Source organism: Bubalus kerabau, chromosome 3, assembly GCF_029407905.1.
Source record: "Bubalus kerabau isolate K-KA32 ecotype Philippines breed swamp buffalo chromosome 3, PCC_UOA_SB_1v2, whole genome shotgun sequence".
Classification (NCBI taxonomy): Eukaryota; Metazoa; Chordata; class Mammalia; order Artiodactyla; family Bovidae; genus Bubalus; species Bubalus kerabau.
In genome coordinates, this window is record NC_073626.1 from 158,350,497 (window position 1) to 158,366,351 (window position 15,855).

The following is a 15,855-nucleotide window of genomic DNA, read 5'->3' on the forward strand; positions in this document are numbered from 1 at the left end:
TTCTCTTTTCTTCCTAAACCTAAACCCTTCCTAAACCCTCCTCAACCACAGCTTCTTTTCCCTAAACATCTACTAAGCCCTTGGATCAGAGCTGAGTGTGATGGGGAGGTGTGTGGCACATGGTATGGGTCACTCATTACAAGATAAGAGACTCACCTGAATGACCAGTGGTCAGGGGCCAGGAGGACAGTTCATGCATCTTTGTTCCCAAAAGCTCCATTCCCCAAGGCACAGGGAATTTACCATCCCCTTGGGTAGAGCGGTCAGGCATTATCCCTGTCTATTCTATAATTGACCTTGAGCGCCAGAGCATAAATTGAAAGAAGTGGAGGCATGTCTCCTGTGTGTTGGAAGGTCCTCCCATCCAGTAGTCTTATTCACTCAAAAACGTTCATTGATGGACTTCTTTGGTGGTCCAGTGGCTAAGACTCTGAGGTCCCAATGCAGGGGGATTGGGTTCTATTCCATGTCAGGGAACTAAATCCCGTATGCGGTACTAAGAGTTTGCATGCTGTAATTAAAGAATCTGCATGCAACAAAAATCGAAGATTCTGAGTGCTGAAGCTAAGACCTGGTGCAGCCAAATAAACAAAACTTTTTAAAAAATCATTTATTGAGCACCTACTGTATGCCAAGCACTGCCATAAGTCTGTAGGTCCTGGATATACAGTGGTAAACGAGACAGATGTGGTCTTTGATCTCCTGGTGCTTATATCACCAAGATCCAACAAACTCAGCATCCTATTAGAACTTCTCATTAAACACCTCTTCTTTCAAACAGCATATCCGGAATGATGAGCCTGCGTGAGTGCAAGATTCTGAAGTGCCCCACAAATCAGTGAATCACCAAAGAAAGATAACATAACGGCCACTATAGTTTTGATGATGTGCATACTTTGCTGTATTCTGATACTTTTTGAAATTAGATCATGCATGTCTGGACACATCTATATTTTTCACAAATATTTAATTAAACTGGATGTCCCATTCCTAGAGCACATGAAAAAACAGACACCTTCACTTTACATAAACTACTTGTATGGCTTTGTTGGTTTTCACTTGCATGTCTTCTTTGTATGTGTCCTTTGGTGTCTCATTAGTTATACGTCTTTTCTAACCCTCTGAACTGTGAGCTTCATCAGAGGAGGAAACTTCCTAAATCTGTGTGCATCCCACTGATGACATTTCCTAACTGACTGCCCCAGCCCCCTAGGGAGGAGGACCAGATCAAGGTAGAGGGAAGGAAGGTCTTGTCTGAGGCCTAGTGATATGTCTGAGCCTTCTCTCGGGGTCCTGCCTTGGGAGCCGTTTTCTGATGGTTCAAAGGAAAACTGTCAGAAAACTGTTTGATTCCACTTATACAAGGTACCGAGAAGAGTCAAATTCATGGAGTTGGAAAATGCATTGGTAGATCCCAGGGGTTGGGGGTGGGGAGGGGTGTGGAGGGAGAATGGGGTGTTTGAGTTTAGGAAGGTGGAAAATTCGGGAGATGGGTGACAGTGAGAATCGCACAACAATGTGAATGTACTTACTGCTAGTACTACGTACTTAGTACTAAGTGCTTAGTACTTAGTACAGTTCAATATTGTTAAAACAGTATGCTTTATATTATGTGACTTTTACCACAGTAAAAGCTTTTTTTAAAAAAAATAAAAAGGAAAACTGTCAAGAGAAGGAGGTCCTAACACGGCCCTCACCTGTGATTCTCTCAAATGACCTGATGGAGTGAAAAGTCCAAATCTCCTCCCAGCACTGACTATCTCTGCTTCGGGGAGTCATAGGCAGAAAGCTGGGGAGTTGGTCCTCTGTGACTTGAAGGAACTTACCTGCTTGGAAGCCAGGAAGAGGCCAGGAGTCCCAGGGCCTCCCATAGGTTCACACACACAAACACACACACATACACACACACTTGCCCCACCCCATCTGTACCATAAAGGAGGAACAATTCACTGTGGGGGAGAAGATTCTAGGGGTGAAGCAGACACAAGGGAGAGGGAAAGCATCATAGAGGGGGACAGGACAGAGAAAGGAAAAACTCACAGATGGAGAAGGACACTCGTGGTAGGGAAAGAAATTTTATTTTCAAGCTTTAAGAGAATAATACAAACAACAGAGAGTTTTAAAAAACCCTAAAAACTAGTTTAAAAAAGTACTTGACAGTGTCCCTTTAATACCCACGGATGACGCGGCCATTGTGCAATGACAAGGAGAAACTGCAGGTGACCACCTTGTGGCCTTCCCTGGCAGGGTCCCAGGACCAGTAGGTGGGCTCAAGGGACAGTGCTCCCTGCGATGGTCCCTGGGCCCTCCTTGTTGCCTGGGAGGGACCAGGGAGCATGTAGCACTGAGGGACTAGCCCAACTGCCCCTGGGGGTGGGCCCCAACAGCAAGGAATACTAAGATGGGTCTCCGCTCCACTCCTTGGGGACACATCTGGCCAGCTTCCTTCCGTTCACTGTAGCAGCTTTCCTGGGAGACCCTGGGCAGGATGTGCCCTGCCGTGGGCGGCCCTGGGGTCTCAGCATGTGCCAAACCAGGAGGGGCAGTGACACAGAGTGTGTCCCAGCCATGGGTGGGGTGCGTGGTCGGGAAAATCACTCCTGGATTGACAGCTTGAAAGCTGAAGCCACGGCAGCAGGACTGTGCTTGAGCTACCCATGGGAAATCTGTACTTCAGTTGTGTGTGTGTGTGTGTGTGTGTGTGTGTGTGTGCGTATTTCCTGTAAACATCTTTGAGCCAAATCACCATAAAATAAAGTAACAAGGGCACAAAAAGACACCCAACTCCAAACCTAAGCCCTCTTTGAGCCCATCTGAATGGGGAGTTCCAGTTTGGAAGGTTTGGAGGGAGCAAGAAACCCCCCTCCCTCTGGCCATTCAGACCAGCATCTCCCTCCTTGCACCATCGTCCTCCCCAGGCCCTCGAGTCAGGAATCCTGCCCACCCAGGGGAGCCCAGGGGTTCACAAACACCATGTATCTCCTCCCTGCCAGCCCACACCCATCCCTCTCCCACCCCCCTCAACGGCCCCTGGAACACAGCCCAAGAGGAAACCAAAGCAAGCTCAGGGGTAAAACAAGGCAGGCCACAAGTGCTTTTGTTCCCACATGTGTGCCTGTGGGCACCACCACCATCAGACACAAAGCTTCTCTCCCCGCAACCCCCACCAGCCGCCACTTTGCCTGGGTGTTTTGCATGGCACGGGGGGTGGGGCACAGGTGGGTGCATTGTGTTTTGTTAGACTGTCTGTATTGCACTTCGTTGTTGAGTTTGTCTTGGTTTTCCTCCCTCTTGTTGGAGAATGGAATCAACTCGCTGAAAATCACCCACTCACAGCACCAGCCTCCCTCCAGCTCCGACCTTGCCCCAGGGCCCTCAAGGCGCACCGCCCTCTGCCTACCCTCTGGCCCCTGGGTGCCTCTCCACACCTGCTCCCCAGATGGCGGTGGCATCGTGTAGGGGCGAGCCCTTCCCGGCCCATCCTCTTCTTGCTCTCTCTCTCTTGCACGTGCATGGTCACAGCTCCCTCACAGGTCTCTCGGCTCACACCGTTGTGACCCTCATGACCAGCTCGCGGCTGCCGCCCTGTGGGGTCCGCTGTTCATGAGGTCGCAAGTGACTCAAGATGTGCAGGATGGTGTAAGCACAGTGGTGATCGGACAGGGGGCCTGAGGGGTGGCCGGCCGCCCGGGCAGGGCCTTCCTCGGGGGCAGGGGTGCCCGTGGCCTCCTCTTCTGAGGTGGGGGCGTTGGCCTGGGTGGAAGAGGAGGTCCGGGGGTTGGTCCTGCCTCCTGTCTTTTGCTCCTCCAGGTCTTTCGCCTTGTCATAGTTCAGCACTTTCCACTGCTGGTTGACAGCCTGCCACCGTTTGAAGATGCGGTACACAGAGGGTCCCTCATGGATGATGAGGCCTGGGCATCAGGGAGAAGAAACAAACAGAGGTGGGTAAGAGACAGCAAGTCACTGCTGGGAGGAACCGGCCTCCCTCTGTTTGTAAGTGGGTAGAGGTGTTGAGGGGCTTCCCTGGTAGCTCAGCTGGTAAAGAATCTGTCTGCAATGCAGGAGACCCTGGTTCGATTTCTGAGTCGGGAAGTTCCCCTGGAGAAGGGATAGGCTACCCGCTCCAGTATTCTTGGGCTTCCCTGGTGGCTTAGACGGTATAAAGAATCTGCCCGCAATGCAGGAGACCTAGGTTCGATCCCTGGTTTGGGAAAATCCCCTGGAGGAGGGCATGGCAACCCACTTCAGTATTCTTGCCTGGAGAATCCCCATGGACAGAGGAGTCTGGTAGGCTATAGTCCATGAAGTCACAAAGAGTTGGACACAACTGAGCGGCTAAGCACAGAGGTGTTGGGTGAGATGACTTTATATTGGTTTGACTTGTTCTTTTCAAACCTGCCTCTCAGCTATGGGCTGCATGGTAACCATCCCTACATTTTTAGGCTCACTAGTCTTTGGAAGCAGGTAGAAGGTGGCCACCAGAGAAGGCAATGGCACTCCACTCCAGTACTCTTGCCTGGAAAATCCCATGGATGGAGGAGCCTGGTGGGCTACAGTCCATGGGGTCGCTAAGAGTCGGACACGAGTGAGCGACTTCACTTTCACTCTTCGCTTTCATGCATTGGAGAAGGAAATGGCAACCCACTCCAGTGTTCTTGCCTTGAGAATCCCAGGGACAGGGAAGCCTGGTTGGGCTGCGGTCTATGGGGTCGCACAGAGTCGGACACGACTGAAGCAACTTAGCAGCAGCAGAAGGTGGCCACACCGAGTGCTTGTCACAGCTGGGCACATACACATAGTCCTTGGCCCCACCCCTCCTACTTCTTGGCCTGACAAAGTCCAAATTCATTGTCCATTGAGGCATAGTATTAATACAAATAGCTTTCCCTCCTGCGATCATGTGTGCGTGGCACCCAGCACTTAGCAGATAGATGTTCAATGAATCCTGTGCCTTCAAAGGTACCATAAAAGAAACCCTGTAGTAATTCCATACCTGCTGAATGTCCAAAATTCCACTGGCTCACTTTTGGCTATTTAACAAATAGCCCAGTGCTACTGAAATACACAGGCTTCCCTGGTGGCTCGGCAGTAAAGAACCCACCTGCCAATGAAGGAGACCCAGGTTCAATACCTGTGCCAGGAAGATCCCCTGGAGAAGGGAATGGCAACCCACTCCAGTATTCTTGCCTGGAAAATCCCATAGACAGAGGAGCCTCGTGAGCTATAGTCCATGGGGTTGCAAGAGTCTTAACATGACTGAGCGACTAAACAACAACTGAAATACACGCATAGCTGAGAGAGAGAACTCTGGCCAAGGGCAGTGTAGAGTCAGAAAAGAGCTGCATGGGGCAACCAGAAAACTAAACACAGATTGTGTGCCTTCTATCTGCTAAGCGCTAGGGTAACAGTGAGCAGGGCAGGCAGAGTCCTGCCCTCAGAGAGCTGGCCTTCTAGCAGATAGAGACACAGTAGATACGAAAACAAACCAGCAACACTATTTCAGGCTCTGACATATATGGAGAAAAACCACACAGGCTTTGGCAGCAGAGCCTGTTTTCCCAGCAAGTAGGACAGGAAAGAAACTGGGACATAATTATGGAGTCTGCAAAGGGAATGGTTACCACAGGGAATGGTTGGCCCAGGGAGCCTAGACCAGGAAGGATGGAAGTAAGAACATGCAAGGGATAAGGAACATGAAAATTGAAAAGTAGAAAGTGATAGGGTCGATGTCACGAGGTCTCTATGAATTTGGAGAATTGGAGTCGGTGAACTATAAGGATAGGGGGTGATGATCAAAGAGTGGGGTGTTCAGATTTTGAAGGGAGGTGGTTCTTGGAAATGATAAGCTCTATGGAGTGACCACTTGAGCAGGGCTGAGGTGACCTGGAGGACAAGGTCTTATGGAATAAGATAAGGAATAATGAGGAAGCCAAGGAGTTGGGTAGATTAACTGCATCAGCCATCCTCAATGCTCTCAGACCAAATGCCCTCTTTGTATAACAAATATACACATATATATGTTTATATAGTTTCTATAGATACAAAATACGGGGTGCTGAGTGTGTTGCAGCATGTGGGCTCTTCGTTGCAGTGTGCAGGCTTTCTCTAGTCGCGGCACTCGGGGTCTTCTCCTGTTGTGGAGCACAGGCTTCTCCAATTGTAGCTTGAGGGCTTAGTTACCCCCCAGCATGTGGGATCTTTGTTTCCTGGTCACGGATCCACATCTCCCGCACTAGAAGGCAAATTCTTAACTACTGGACCACCAAGGAAGTCCCTATAAAAATACATTTTAATATCCCCTTTTCTGTTCTGAAATGAAACTTATATAAGATAGCTAAGCTACTATGGTTCCCTTTTTAAATTAACATAATGCCCTAACAGACTATGTGAAGAAAAACAAAAGGCAAATCATTTATAACAAGATAGTACAAATTTCAATATAAATGCTGGGGCACAACCACTTTAGAAAACAAACCAAACACCTCATACATTTGCAAAATATCCCCAGGGACTGGTAACACCTCTTTTGAGAACCACTGATCTCCAGAGATGCCAAGGACAGGACAGGGGGGAGGGAGTGTGGGAGCCAGGCGCAGGGGGCGTGAGGAGTGGCTGAAACACAGCCACCAGCAGCATCAAGGGGAAAGGACGCTGGTATCTGGTGACATTCACTTCAGAGGGGCTGGAGCTTCTGAAAGGTGAAGGAAGAGGAAGTCTGGAGGTGGTAACGGGGAGCAAGGAGGATCCCGCCCCACCTCTGAGCCCCCAGGATACAGTGTATGAGAGACAGCAGCCACTGCTTGAGACAGCCATGCAAGAAATAATGTCCTCAGGAGACAGCTATATTACAAAATTAAAGGATGAGGAACGGAACACTTGGAGGAGAGGTTGCCAATCGTGCACCATGAGGTCCAGAGGGCATGTGGAAGAGCTGGGAAGATGGGGATGAGCAAAACAGGAAAGGGATGGTTGTGCATATGGTGAAGGTGGTCAAGGAGGCCAGACCCACGTTGAGTGAGATGACTGGGAAGAAGGCACAGCGGGATTCAGTTGCAGTGCTGTATATTGAGGGGTGCCAATATTTTGGCCACCTGATGCAAAGAGCTGACTCATTGGAAAAGACCATGATGCTGGGGAAGATTTTCGGCAGGCGAAGAAGGAGGTGGTAGAGGATGAGATGGTTGGATGGCTTCACTGACCCAATGGACATAAGTGTGAGCAAACTCCAGGAGATAGGGAAGGACAGGGAAGTCTGGCATGCTCCAATCCGTGGGGTTGCAAAGAGTTGGACACAACTGAGTGACTGAACGACAAATCAAGAGGCAACTGGTCTGGTCCCTGCAGGGAAGAGCTGACTCATAGGCGTAAACAGCAGTGAGTCACTCCAGCAACTCCATGTCAAGCAAAGTGACTGGATAGGAACATCTCAAAGCCTCTTCAACCTCTAACACGCTGTGATTCTAGGAGACAAGACAGCCACCCAACTGCTACTCTTTCCTCTAGGAAGGGCTCCAATAGCTCCTGAAAATGTACTTTGTGCAACAGGTCTTCAAAGGTTCATAAAAGGAGATAGTTACCCTGTAGCCCAGTTGTTTCTAATCCTCTGGATCACGGACCCCTTTGAGGATCTGATGAAAGCTAGGACCAAATTCCTGGGGGAAAAAACACCAGACACAGGGAACTGTCTGTATGATTTTAGGGGGTTCATAAATTTCCTCTGGACCACCAGGGGATCCCCTGATCTCCTGCCTGATTCTAGACAAGTAGACTGCCTCTCTGCCCAGTTTCCCACCCTCTCCCAGCATGCTAACTCTTCACTTCCTTCAACCTTGTGAATACATGCTTGTGTACCCTTGGCACCGCAGTGTTCATGGGTTCATTCACTCCACAAGTCTTGTTTGAACACTGCTGTGCTCTTTCCCCTAGATTGTAAACCCCTCAAGGACAGGGGTCAGATATGGTTGAGGCTTGGGTGTCGGATATGGTATTGAGAGCCTCATGAAGCCTTGGTGATGACAGAGGACATAGGGGCCTCTGGGAAGGGAAATCAGGATCTTTTTTTAAAGACCCAAACTCACTCTTTCCAACAAGAGTTGCTCTCCTTGATTCTTAATTAGCTTCTTGATCAGACAGTTTTACCCTGATTGAAGAGGGTGGCTTAAATTTTGGGTCTGAATGCTACCTCCTAATTATCTGTCTAGTGTTCAGGAAGTAATTAAACCATTTTAATGGATAGGTGGCTGAAGGGAAGGAAGGTGCACCTGTTTTTGTAGATAATGCTTATTTGGCAATAGTTGGAAAAGCACAAACTACCTCATTCACATCCACTCCCTAGCGCGCTCTCTCTCTCTGCTTCCTGCTCTACAAATTACCTATTGATTCCCTGAGCAGCAGAGTTTTTTGTTTTCTTTTTTTTTAATGAGGGAAAGTGGGTGGGGCTCATCTGATAGGGACAGGTGAAGTGGGCAAAGCTGAATGGGAGAGAAAGAAGATGAATGGGGAAAAGGATGGAGGGAAAGAGAGACTAAAATTAGAATAGGAGGGAAGAAGGCTATTGGTGAATAGAGGCAGAGAAGTAGTAGAAAAACAAAATGGAAAAGTCTAATGAATGGCAATATCAGAAACTCAATACGTTTGGTTTTTCTTTCTTTAACAAAACAGAAATGCATTGTCTCATAGTTCTGAAGGCTTGAAGTCCAAAGTAAAGGTGCTTAGCAGGCCTCTGGAATCTGTAGGCGTGAATGCATTTGTTCTTTTCTTACTGTTGGAGTATAGTCACTCTACAGTGTTGTGTTAGTTTCTGCAGTGCAGCAAAGTCAATCAGGTGTACGTTTACATCTATCTCATCTTTTTCAGATTTCCTTCCCATTTAAGTCACCACAGAGCACTGAGATGAGTTCCCTGGGCTATACAGGAGGTACTCATTCGTTATCTGTTTTATACATATTATCAGTAGTGTGTATATGTCAGTCTCCCAATTCATCCCACCTCCTTCCCGCTTTGGTATCCATATGCTTGTTCTCTATGTCTGTGTGTCTATTTCTGCTCTGCAAAGAAGATCCTCTATAACATTTTTCTAGATTCCATATATATACGTTAATACACAATATTTTTCTCTTTCTGACTTACTTCACTCTGTATGACAGGTCCATTCATGTCTCTTGCAAATGTGTTTTGACTGAGTCCCTTTCTGGGGTTTTTCATTTAATTTGTCTAGTAACCACCTAACAAGGTGCCCGACCCTGGGCGGTTCTCCACAGACACAGCTCTAGAAGAATTGCTGCCTTCATCTTTCTAACGTCTCTCCGTCTTTCAGGGATCCTCTTCTTGTAGGCTCTGTAGGATGTCAGAACCCTTTGTTTGATGCCATATCTCTCCCCCAGCCTCCAGGTGAAATGGCCTTTGCTCAGCCCATGAGGATGGGATGGAAAGTAGCCATGTGAGTAGGTGGTCCTGCCTGTGTGGTTCCCTTGCCCTAACTCACAGTGCTATCAGGAAGTTCTCCCTGACCTAGAATCCCAATCTTCAAGTGATGAATTTTGGCCCTTGGTTCTCGCTGTGTCCACAGCAGTGAGATACAGCTTAATTCTGCTTAGTATTATTTCTTGAGTACCAACTGTGTGCTTCTGCGAGCACTTCTCTGAGCAAGCACTTCTGCTTACTTCTGTGAGCAACCCAAGAAATTGGGTTCCCGTGATGTACAGAATTAACAGGCTAAGGCCAGCTGAGAAGTACGTAGAGAAAAGCTCTGGCCCCTTCAGTGACACCGATCCCACTTGCCACCCTCGCCTCTTCTCTTGCTAGTATCCTAGTTTAAGTGGCATAAAGGTTGCAGACAACTTTACAATGGTGTGGTGCATGCGTGCTCAGTCGTGTCTGACTCTTTGAAACCCCACGAACTGCAGCTCACCAGGCTCCTCTATCCATGGGATTTCCCAGGCAAGAATGATGGAGTGGGTTGCCATTTTCTTCTGCAGGGGATCTCTCTGACCCAGGGACCGAACCTGCATCTCCTACATGTGCAGGTGGATTATTTACCACTGTACCTCCTGGGAAGCCCCCAAATCAGGGAGCTTATGAAGACAGATTCCTGGGCACTACCCTCAGGTGATGCTGATGTTTTAGATGTGGCCACCCTTGAGCAGCACTGCCTAGAACATGGTCCTTATCCTGGCATACTGCATCATGGAAGCCTTTGAATTATGATCAAACAAAGAACCAAAAGTAATTTTAAAAACACTCAATTTCCAGATGTGACAGACACAGAAGCTAAGGCAACCGAAGAAATGGATACTTCCTCTCAGAGACCCAAAGCTGTTTGGGTCCCACAATTTAGAGTCAACTCATGGATGAACGTGCATTGAACATTAAGAGTACCTGCCACTTCCTAGCCTTGTCTCTTGATCTAAGTTGATTCCTCTTTCTGAGCCCCAGTTTTCCCATCAGGGAGTGGGGCTGCTATCCCCTTCCTAATAGGGTTGTTATGAGACTGAATGAGGTGATGAATCCTTTGCTCTGACGCCTGTACTGTGCCAGGCACACATTTACACTCGATACTGCATGGTTTTGATTGTTTTGGGGAGATTGCAGAACAGAAAAAGTCCACTCTTATCTCCTCCCTCATCCTCCTACTCCTTTATTGCCAACCCCATTCCCAGCTACAAGCACCTGTTCTTCTGTCTCCAAACTGTCCTTCCCAACCCTCGGTCTGAGTCATTGTTTATAGATGAATAACACGCTAGACCTGAAAGGAGCTCTGTAAACCAGCTGATTCTTCACGTGTCCCAAATATCCTTGCACTGGTATGACTGAGAGGTCCATTTCTGGAAGTGTTCATGAAGTTATGCCCTAAGAGACTACAGACTTCTTTTATGAGTTTTTGGGAGGCTTAGCACTCTTCTCTCTGAACAAATACTAAAAGGACCACGCATCTCCACCACCCTGGGTGGCGATGGCGGAGGTCAGGTGATGATGGTGATGGTGATGAGAGTCAGTATTTATTGAATGCTTATTAGGTCCTATCATTAAAAGGGCTTTGCAAATAGGGTCAGCTTATCACACAAACCCAGTGAAGAAGGTGATGTTATCTCCACTTTACAAAACAGGAAGCTGAGCTCAGAGAGCCCTTTGCACTCAGGTGGAGCCAGGTGCCTGGCCCTGAATGTGAGCATGAGTCAAGTCAAGATTTAAGAAATGGGTACAGAAGGGAAAAGTGTGTGTGTGTGCGCGTGTGTTTGCCTTACCATGCTCTCTTGTATTTTCTATCAGCCAGAGATAGAAGATTCAAAAGCCTAGAGAACTGTGGAGCCACAAGATGGAAGGTTCTTGGGTCTCTGAATCACTGTATGGAGGAGAAACCCGCACCCCCCCGCCCCACCCCTCGCCACCCACAACTCACAGGAACTACTATTGGGTTGAAACACTGAATTTGGGAGCTTACTTTTCTATTTGCTGGAGTTACAATACCTTTGGGGCATGTTAGGGGCCATAGAAAAAGGCAGTTGTGGCTCAACGGCACATTTCAAATGGTTCCCAAAATATATGCGCTGGCCTGAGCATCCACGCTGTTTACCAGATTGCAACTATTTCTAGTCAAAACCCATCATCAATGAACAGACTTGCCACTTCTGAACGTGCTCCAAAAACTGTGCTGCATGCACTGAAGGCAGTTCCTAATAGGCGTTCCTAAAATATTTTAGCCCTGTCAGCACAACTGAAATAACTGAATTGCTTCCCAAGGGGTCTCCTTTGAGGGGGACAGTGCTCGCTTGGTGTGTCTGCTTCTAAATCATCGTCTTCATCCTCTGCACATCCAGCAGCTCAGGTGTGGAGAAAGGTTGCCAGGCACAGGAAGTGGGGGTGGGGTGAAAGGGAGGTGCTTAAGGAAAAAGGCGAAGATTACAAGTTAAGAGTTCATCCAAGCCAACAAGCACCTCCGGAAGCGCATGGAACTCTGCTCAGTGTCATGTGGCAGTCTGAATGGGAGGGGAGTTTGGGGGAGAATACTCAGTTGCTCATTCGTGTCCGACTCTTTGTGACTCCATGTACTGTAGCCCATCAGGCCCCTTTGTCCATGGAATTCTCCAAGAAAGAATACTGGAGTGGGTAGCCATTCCCTCCTCCCGGGGTTTTCCCGACCCAGGGATGGAAACCGAGTCTCCTGCATTGTCTCCTGCATTGGCAGGCAGATTCTTTACTGCTGAGCCACCTGGGAAGCTCTTGATGGAGAATGGATATATGTATATGTATGGCTGAGTCTCCTTGCCGTTCACTTGAAACTATCACAACATTGTTTGTTAATTGGCTATTCAGTTCAGTTCAGTTCAGTCGCTCAGTCGAGTCCGACTCTTTGCGACCCCATGAATCACAGCACACCAGGCCTCCCTGTCCATCACCAACTCCCGGAGCTCACCCAAACTCACGTCCATCAAATCAGTGATGCCATCCAGCCATCTCATCCTCTGTCGTCCCCTTCTTCTCCTGCCCCCAACCCTCCCAGCATCAGAGGTGAGGTGGCCAAAATATTGGAGTTTCAGCTTTAGCATCAGTCCTTCCAATGAACACCCAGGACTGATCTCCTTTAGAATGGACTGGTTGGATCTCCTTGTAGTCCAAGGGACTCTCAAGAGTCTTCTCCAACATCCCAGTTCAAAAGCATCAATTCTTCGGCGCTTAGCTTTCTTCACAGTCCAACTCTCATATCCATACATGACCACTGGATAAACCATAGCCTTGACTAGACGGACCTTTTTTGGCAAAGTAATGTCTCTGCTTTTGAATATGCTGTCTAGGTTGGTCAAAACTTTCCTTCCAAGGAGTAAGCATCTTTTAATTTCATGGCTGCAGTCACCATCTGTAGTGATTTTGGAGCCCAGAAAAATAAAGTCTGACACTGTTTCCACTGTTTCCCCATCTATTTGCCATGAAGTGATGGGACCAGATGCCATGATCTTCGTTTTCTGAATGTTGAGCTTTAAGCCAACTTTTTCACTCTCCTCTTTCACTTTCATCAAGAGGCTTTTTAGTTCCTCTTCACTTTCTGCCATAAGGGTGCTGTCATCTGCATATCTGAGGTTATTGATATTTCTCCCGGCAATCTTGATTCCAGTTTGTGCTTCTTCCAGCCCAGAATTTCTCATGATGTACTCTGCATATGTTAAATAAGCAGGGTGACAATATACAGCCTTGATGTACTCCTTTTCCTATTTGGAACGAGTCTATTGTTCCATGTCCAGTTCTAATTGTTGCTTCCTGACATGCATATAGGTTTCTCAAGAGGCAGATCAGGTGGTCTGGTATTCCCATTTCTTGAAGAATTTTCCATAGTTTATTGTGATCCACACAGTCAAAGGCTTTGGCATAGTCAGTAAAGCAGAAATAGATGTTTTTCTGGAACTCTCTTGCTTTTTCCATGATCCAGAGGATGTTGGCAATTTGATCTCTGGTTCCTCTGCCTTTTCTAAAACCAGCTTAAACATCTGGAAGTTCACGGATGTTGGCAATTTGATCTCTGGTTTCTCTGCATTTTCTAAAACCAGCTTGAACATCTGGAAGTTCATGGTTCACATACTCCTGAAGCCTGTCTTGGAGAATTTTGAGCATTACTTTACTAGCGTGTGAGATGAGTGCAATTGTGCGGTCGTTTGAGCATTCTTTGGCATTGCCTTTCTTTGAGATTGGAATGAAAACTGACCTTTTCCAGTCCTGTGGCCCCTGCTCAGTCTTCCAAATTTGCTGGCATATTGAGTGCAGCACTTTCACAGCATCATCTTTCAGGATTTAAATAGCTCAACTGGAATTCCACTAGCTTTGTTCATAGTGATGCTTTATACCCCAATACAAAACAAAGTTGTTTGTTTTTTTTTAAGTTAATCCAGGAAGCTGGGTAAGCCACATAGAGGTAACAGATCATGGTCTGTGCATTGTCTGGCCCATGTATGTAGTGGATTCTATTGGTTGTTTGGCTTGGCCCAACAATATGGGAATTCCCAAGGTCACAACTGCCAATTTCTGAGAGTCATCATGACCTCTCACAGTGGAGGTGTTTCCAAAATCCTGGATTTCCAGACCTAAAAGAACCTTGTAGGTTATCAGATTCAACCCTCTCATTTTATAGATGAGTCAACTGAGTTGTAGAGAGAGGAGGTAACTTGTCCCGGGTCACAGAGGTGGCTGGTAGCTAATCTGGTCATCAGATCTAGGTCTTCTAGTCTCTTCTGCTGCACCAGCCTGCCCCTTCCATATTTTCAGGGAATTAAGAGGTTGAACAGGGCTTCCCTGGTAGCTCAGCTGGTAAAGAATCCACCTGCAATGCAGGAGACCCCAGTTCTATTCCTGGATTGGGAAGATCCCCTGGAGAAGGGATAGGTTACCCACTCCAGTATTCTTGGGCTTCTCTGATAGCTCAGCTGGTAAGCTGCCTGCAATGTTAGAGACCTGGGTTTGATCCCTGGGTTGGGAAGATCCCTTGGAGAAGGGAACACTACCCACAGTATTCTTGCCTGAAGAATCCCTATGGACAGAGGAGCCCGGCAGGCTACAGTCCATGGGGAAGCAAAGAGTCAGAGATGACTGAGCGATTAAGCACAAGAGGTTGGACAGGTGGGGTCATTCCTACCCAGAAGGAAAGAAGAAAGGAAGGAATCTTTGTGGCATATATGTGCTTTTTATGTTAATGTGAATTAAAACTAAGTTTGAAAAACAATGTTCCCACAGCCCTCCTGTCCCCACCCACTGCGTGCTTGCTATAAACTGGGATTTGAACTTCTTCATCTCAGAAGGCAAGAACCAGGCACCTCTAAATCAGAGGGAAATTACTCACTGATCTGCACACGGAGAAGTTTCAACAGCAACAACAAAAGAGAAATATTTTCTATAATTCCATCCATTACCCTAGCTCTCTGTTTTAAAGATTTGGAGCAATTTCAGGATCTCTCTTGCTTTCCTTCCCCTGACCCGCTTCCACTCACAAGAGAAAAACAAACATGAGGAGGACGCGGGCCTCATTTTTGCAGAGTTGACTTCTTGGTGGCCAATCTCTTGGGTCTGTGGAGTGAAAAAAAAATGTTTTTGGTGCCAGGGACCTTAATTAATTTGCTCTTGTTAAATCCTAATAACTTGACCCACTGGAGCAGAGAACGTCCCATTTGTTTCCTGGGAGGCTGTCAGCTTCTACGCCAGGGAAGACAGCGTCATTAGAGATGACGGAAGAGGGGGCAGGTGGGACGAGGACGTTCGATGTAATCAGATCTTCTCATTCAGGAGACGCGGGTGAGGGAGCAGAAACCTTCCAGGAGAGGCACTGCTCCAAATAACGGCAGATTCTCAATTATGGGAGGACTCCAGGCTGTGGCAAACCTTTAACCATTTTGGCAAATCTTTATCGAGTGCCTAGGGGGAATCTACCCTGACCTGGTCACTGATGTGTATAATGCCTGCTCTTTACATGTGCCATCTTATTCAGTCCTCTCAACAACTCTCTGAAGACAGTATTATCCCATCTCACAAGGGAGAAAACAAAAGCAGAGAGGTTATACAAATCACTTAAGGTCCCATTTAGTAAGAAAGTGGGCACCATGCAGCCCCAGACCATTATGCAGCACCACTCCCACCATTCCAGAGACCCAGACTCTGAGGTCTGTGGCTCAGTCCCTCCTGCTACCTTCTTATCTTCTGTCTCCTTTCATCCCTTTAGGTGTTTAATGTTCCTTAGGTCTCTGTTCTTAGTCACCTACTCCCTGAACAGTCCTCCTAAGTTACCTATTCAAAATTCACAGCTTCAAACACCTCTTACTGTTGCCTTCCAAATCTGTCTTCAACTGCCTGCTTTCCTTACTATCTCATCTCCCCATCAGT

The 15,855-nt window shown here is 47.5% G+C and overlaps 1 protein-coding gene across 1 annotated transcript in view; it reads right to left on the minus strand.

The window, feature by feature from the left end:
- Positions 1–3,543: 3,543 nt before the first annotated feature.
- MARCHF4 (membrane associated ring-CH-type finger 4) overlaps positions 3,544–15,855 on the minus strand; it is a 114,936-nt gene continuing 102,624 nt past the window's right edge. Inside the window, exon 4 of the mRNA XM_055574791.1 lies at positions 3,544–3,911. Coding sequence (XP_055430766.1) covers positions 3,544–3,911 — 368 coding nt within the window. The remainder of the gene's footprint in view (positions 3,912–15,855) is intronic.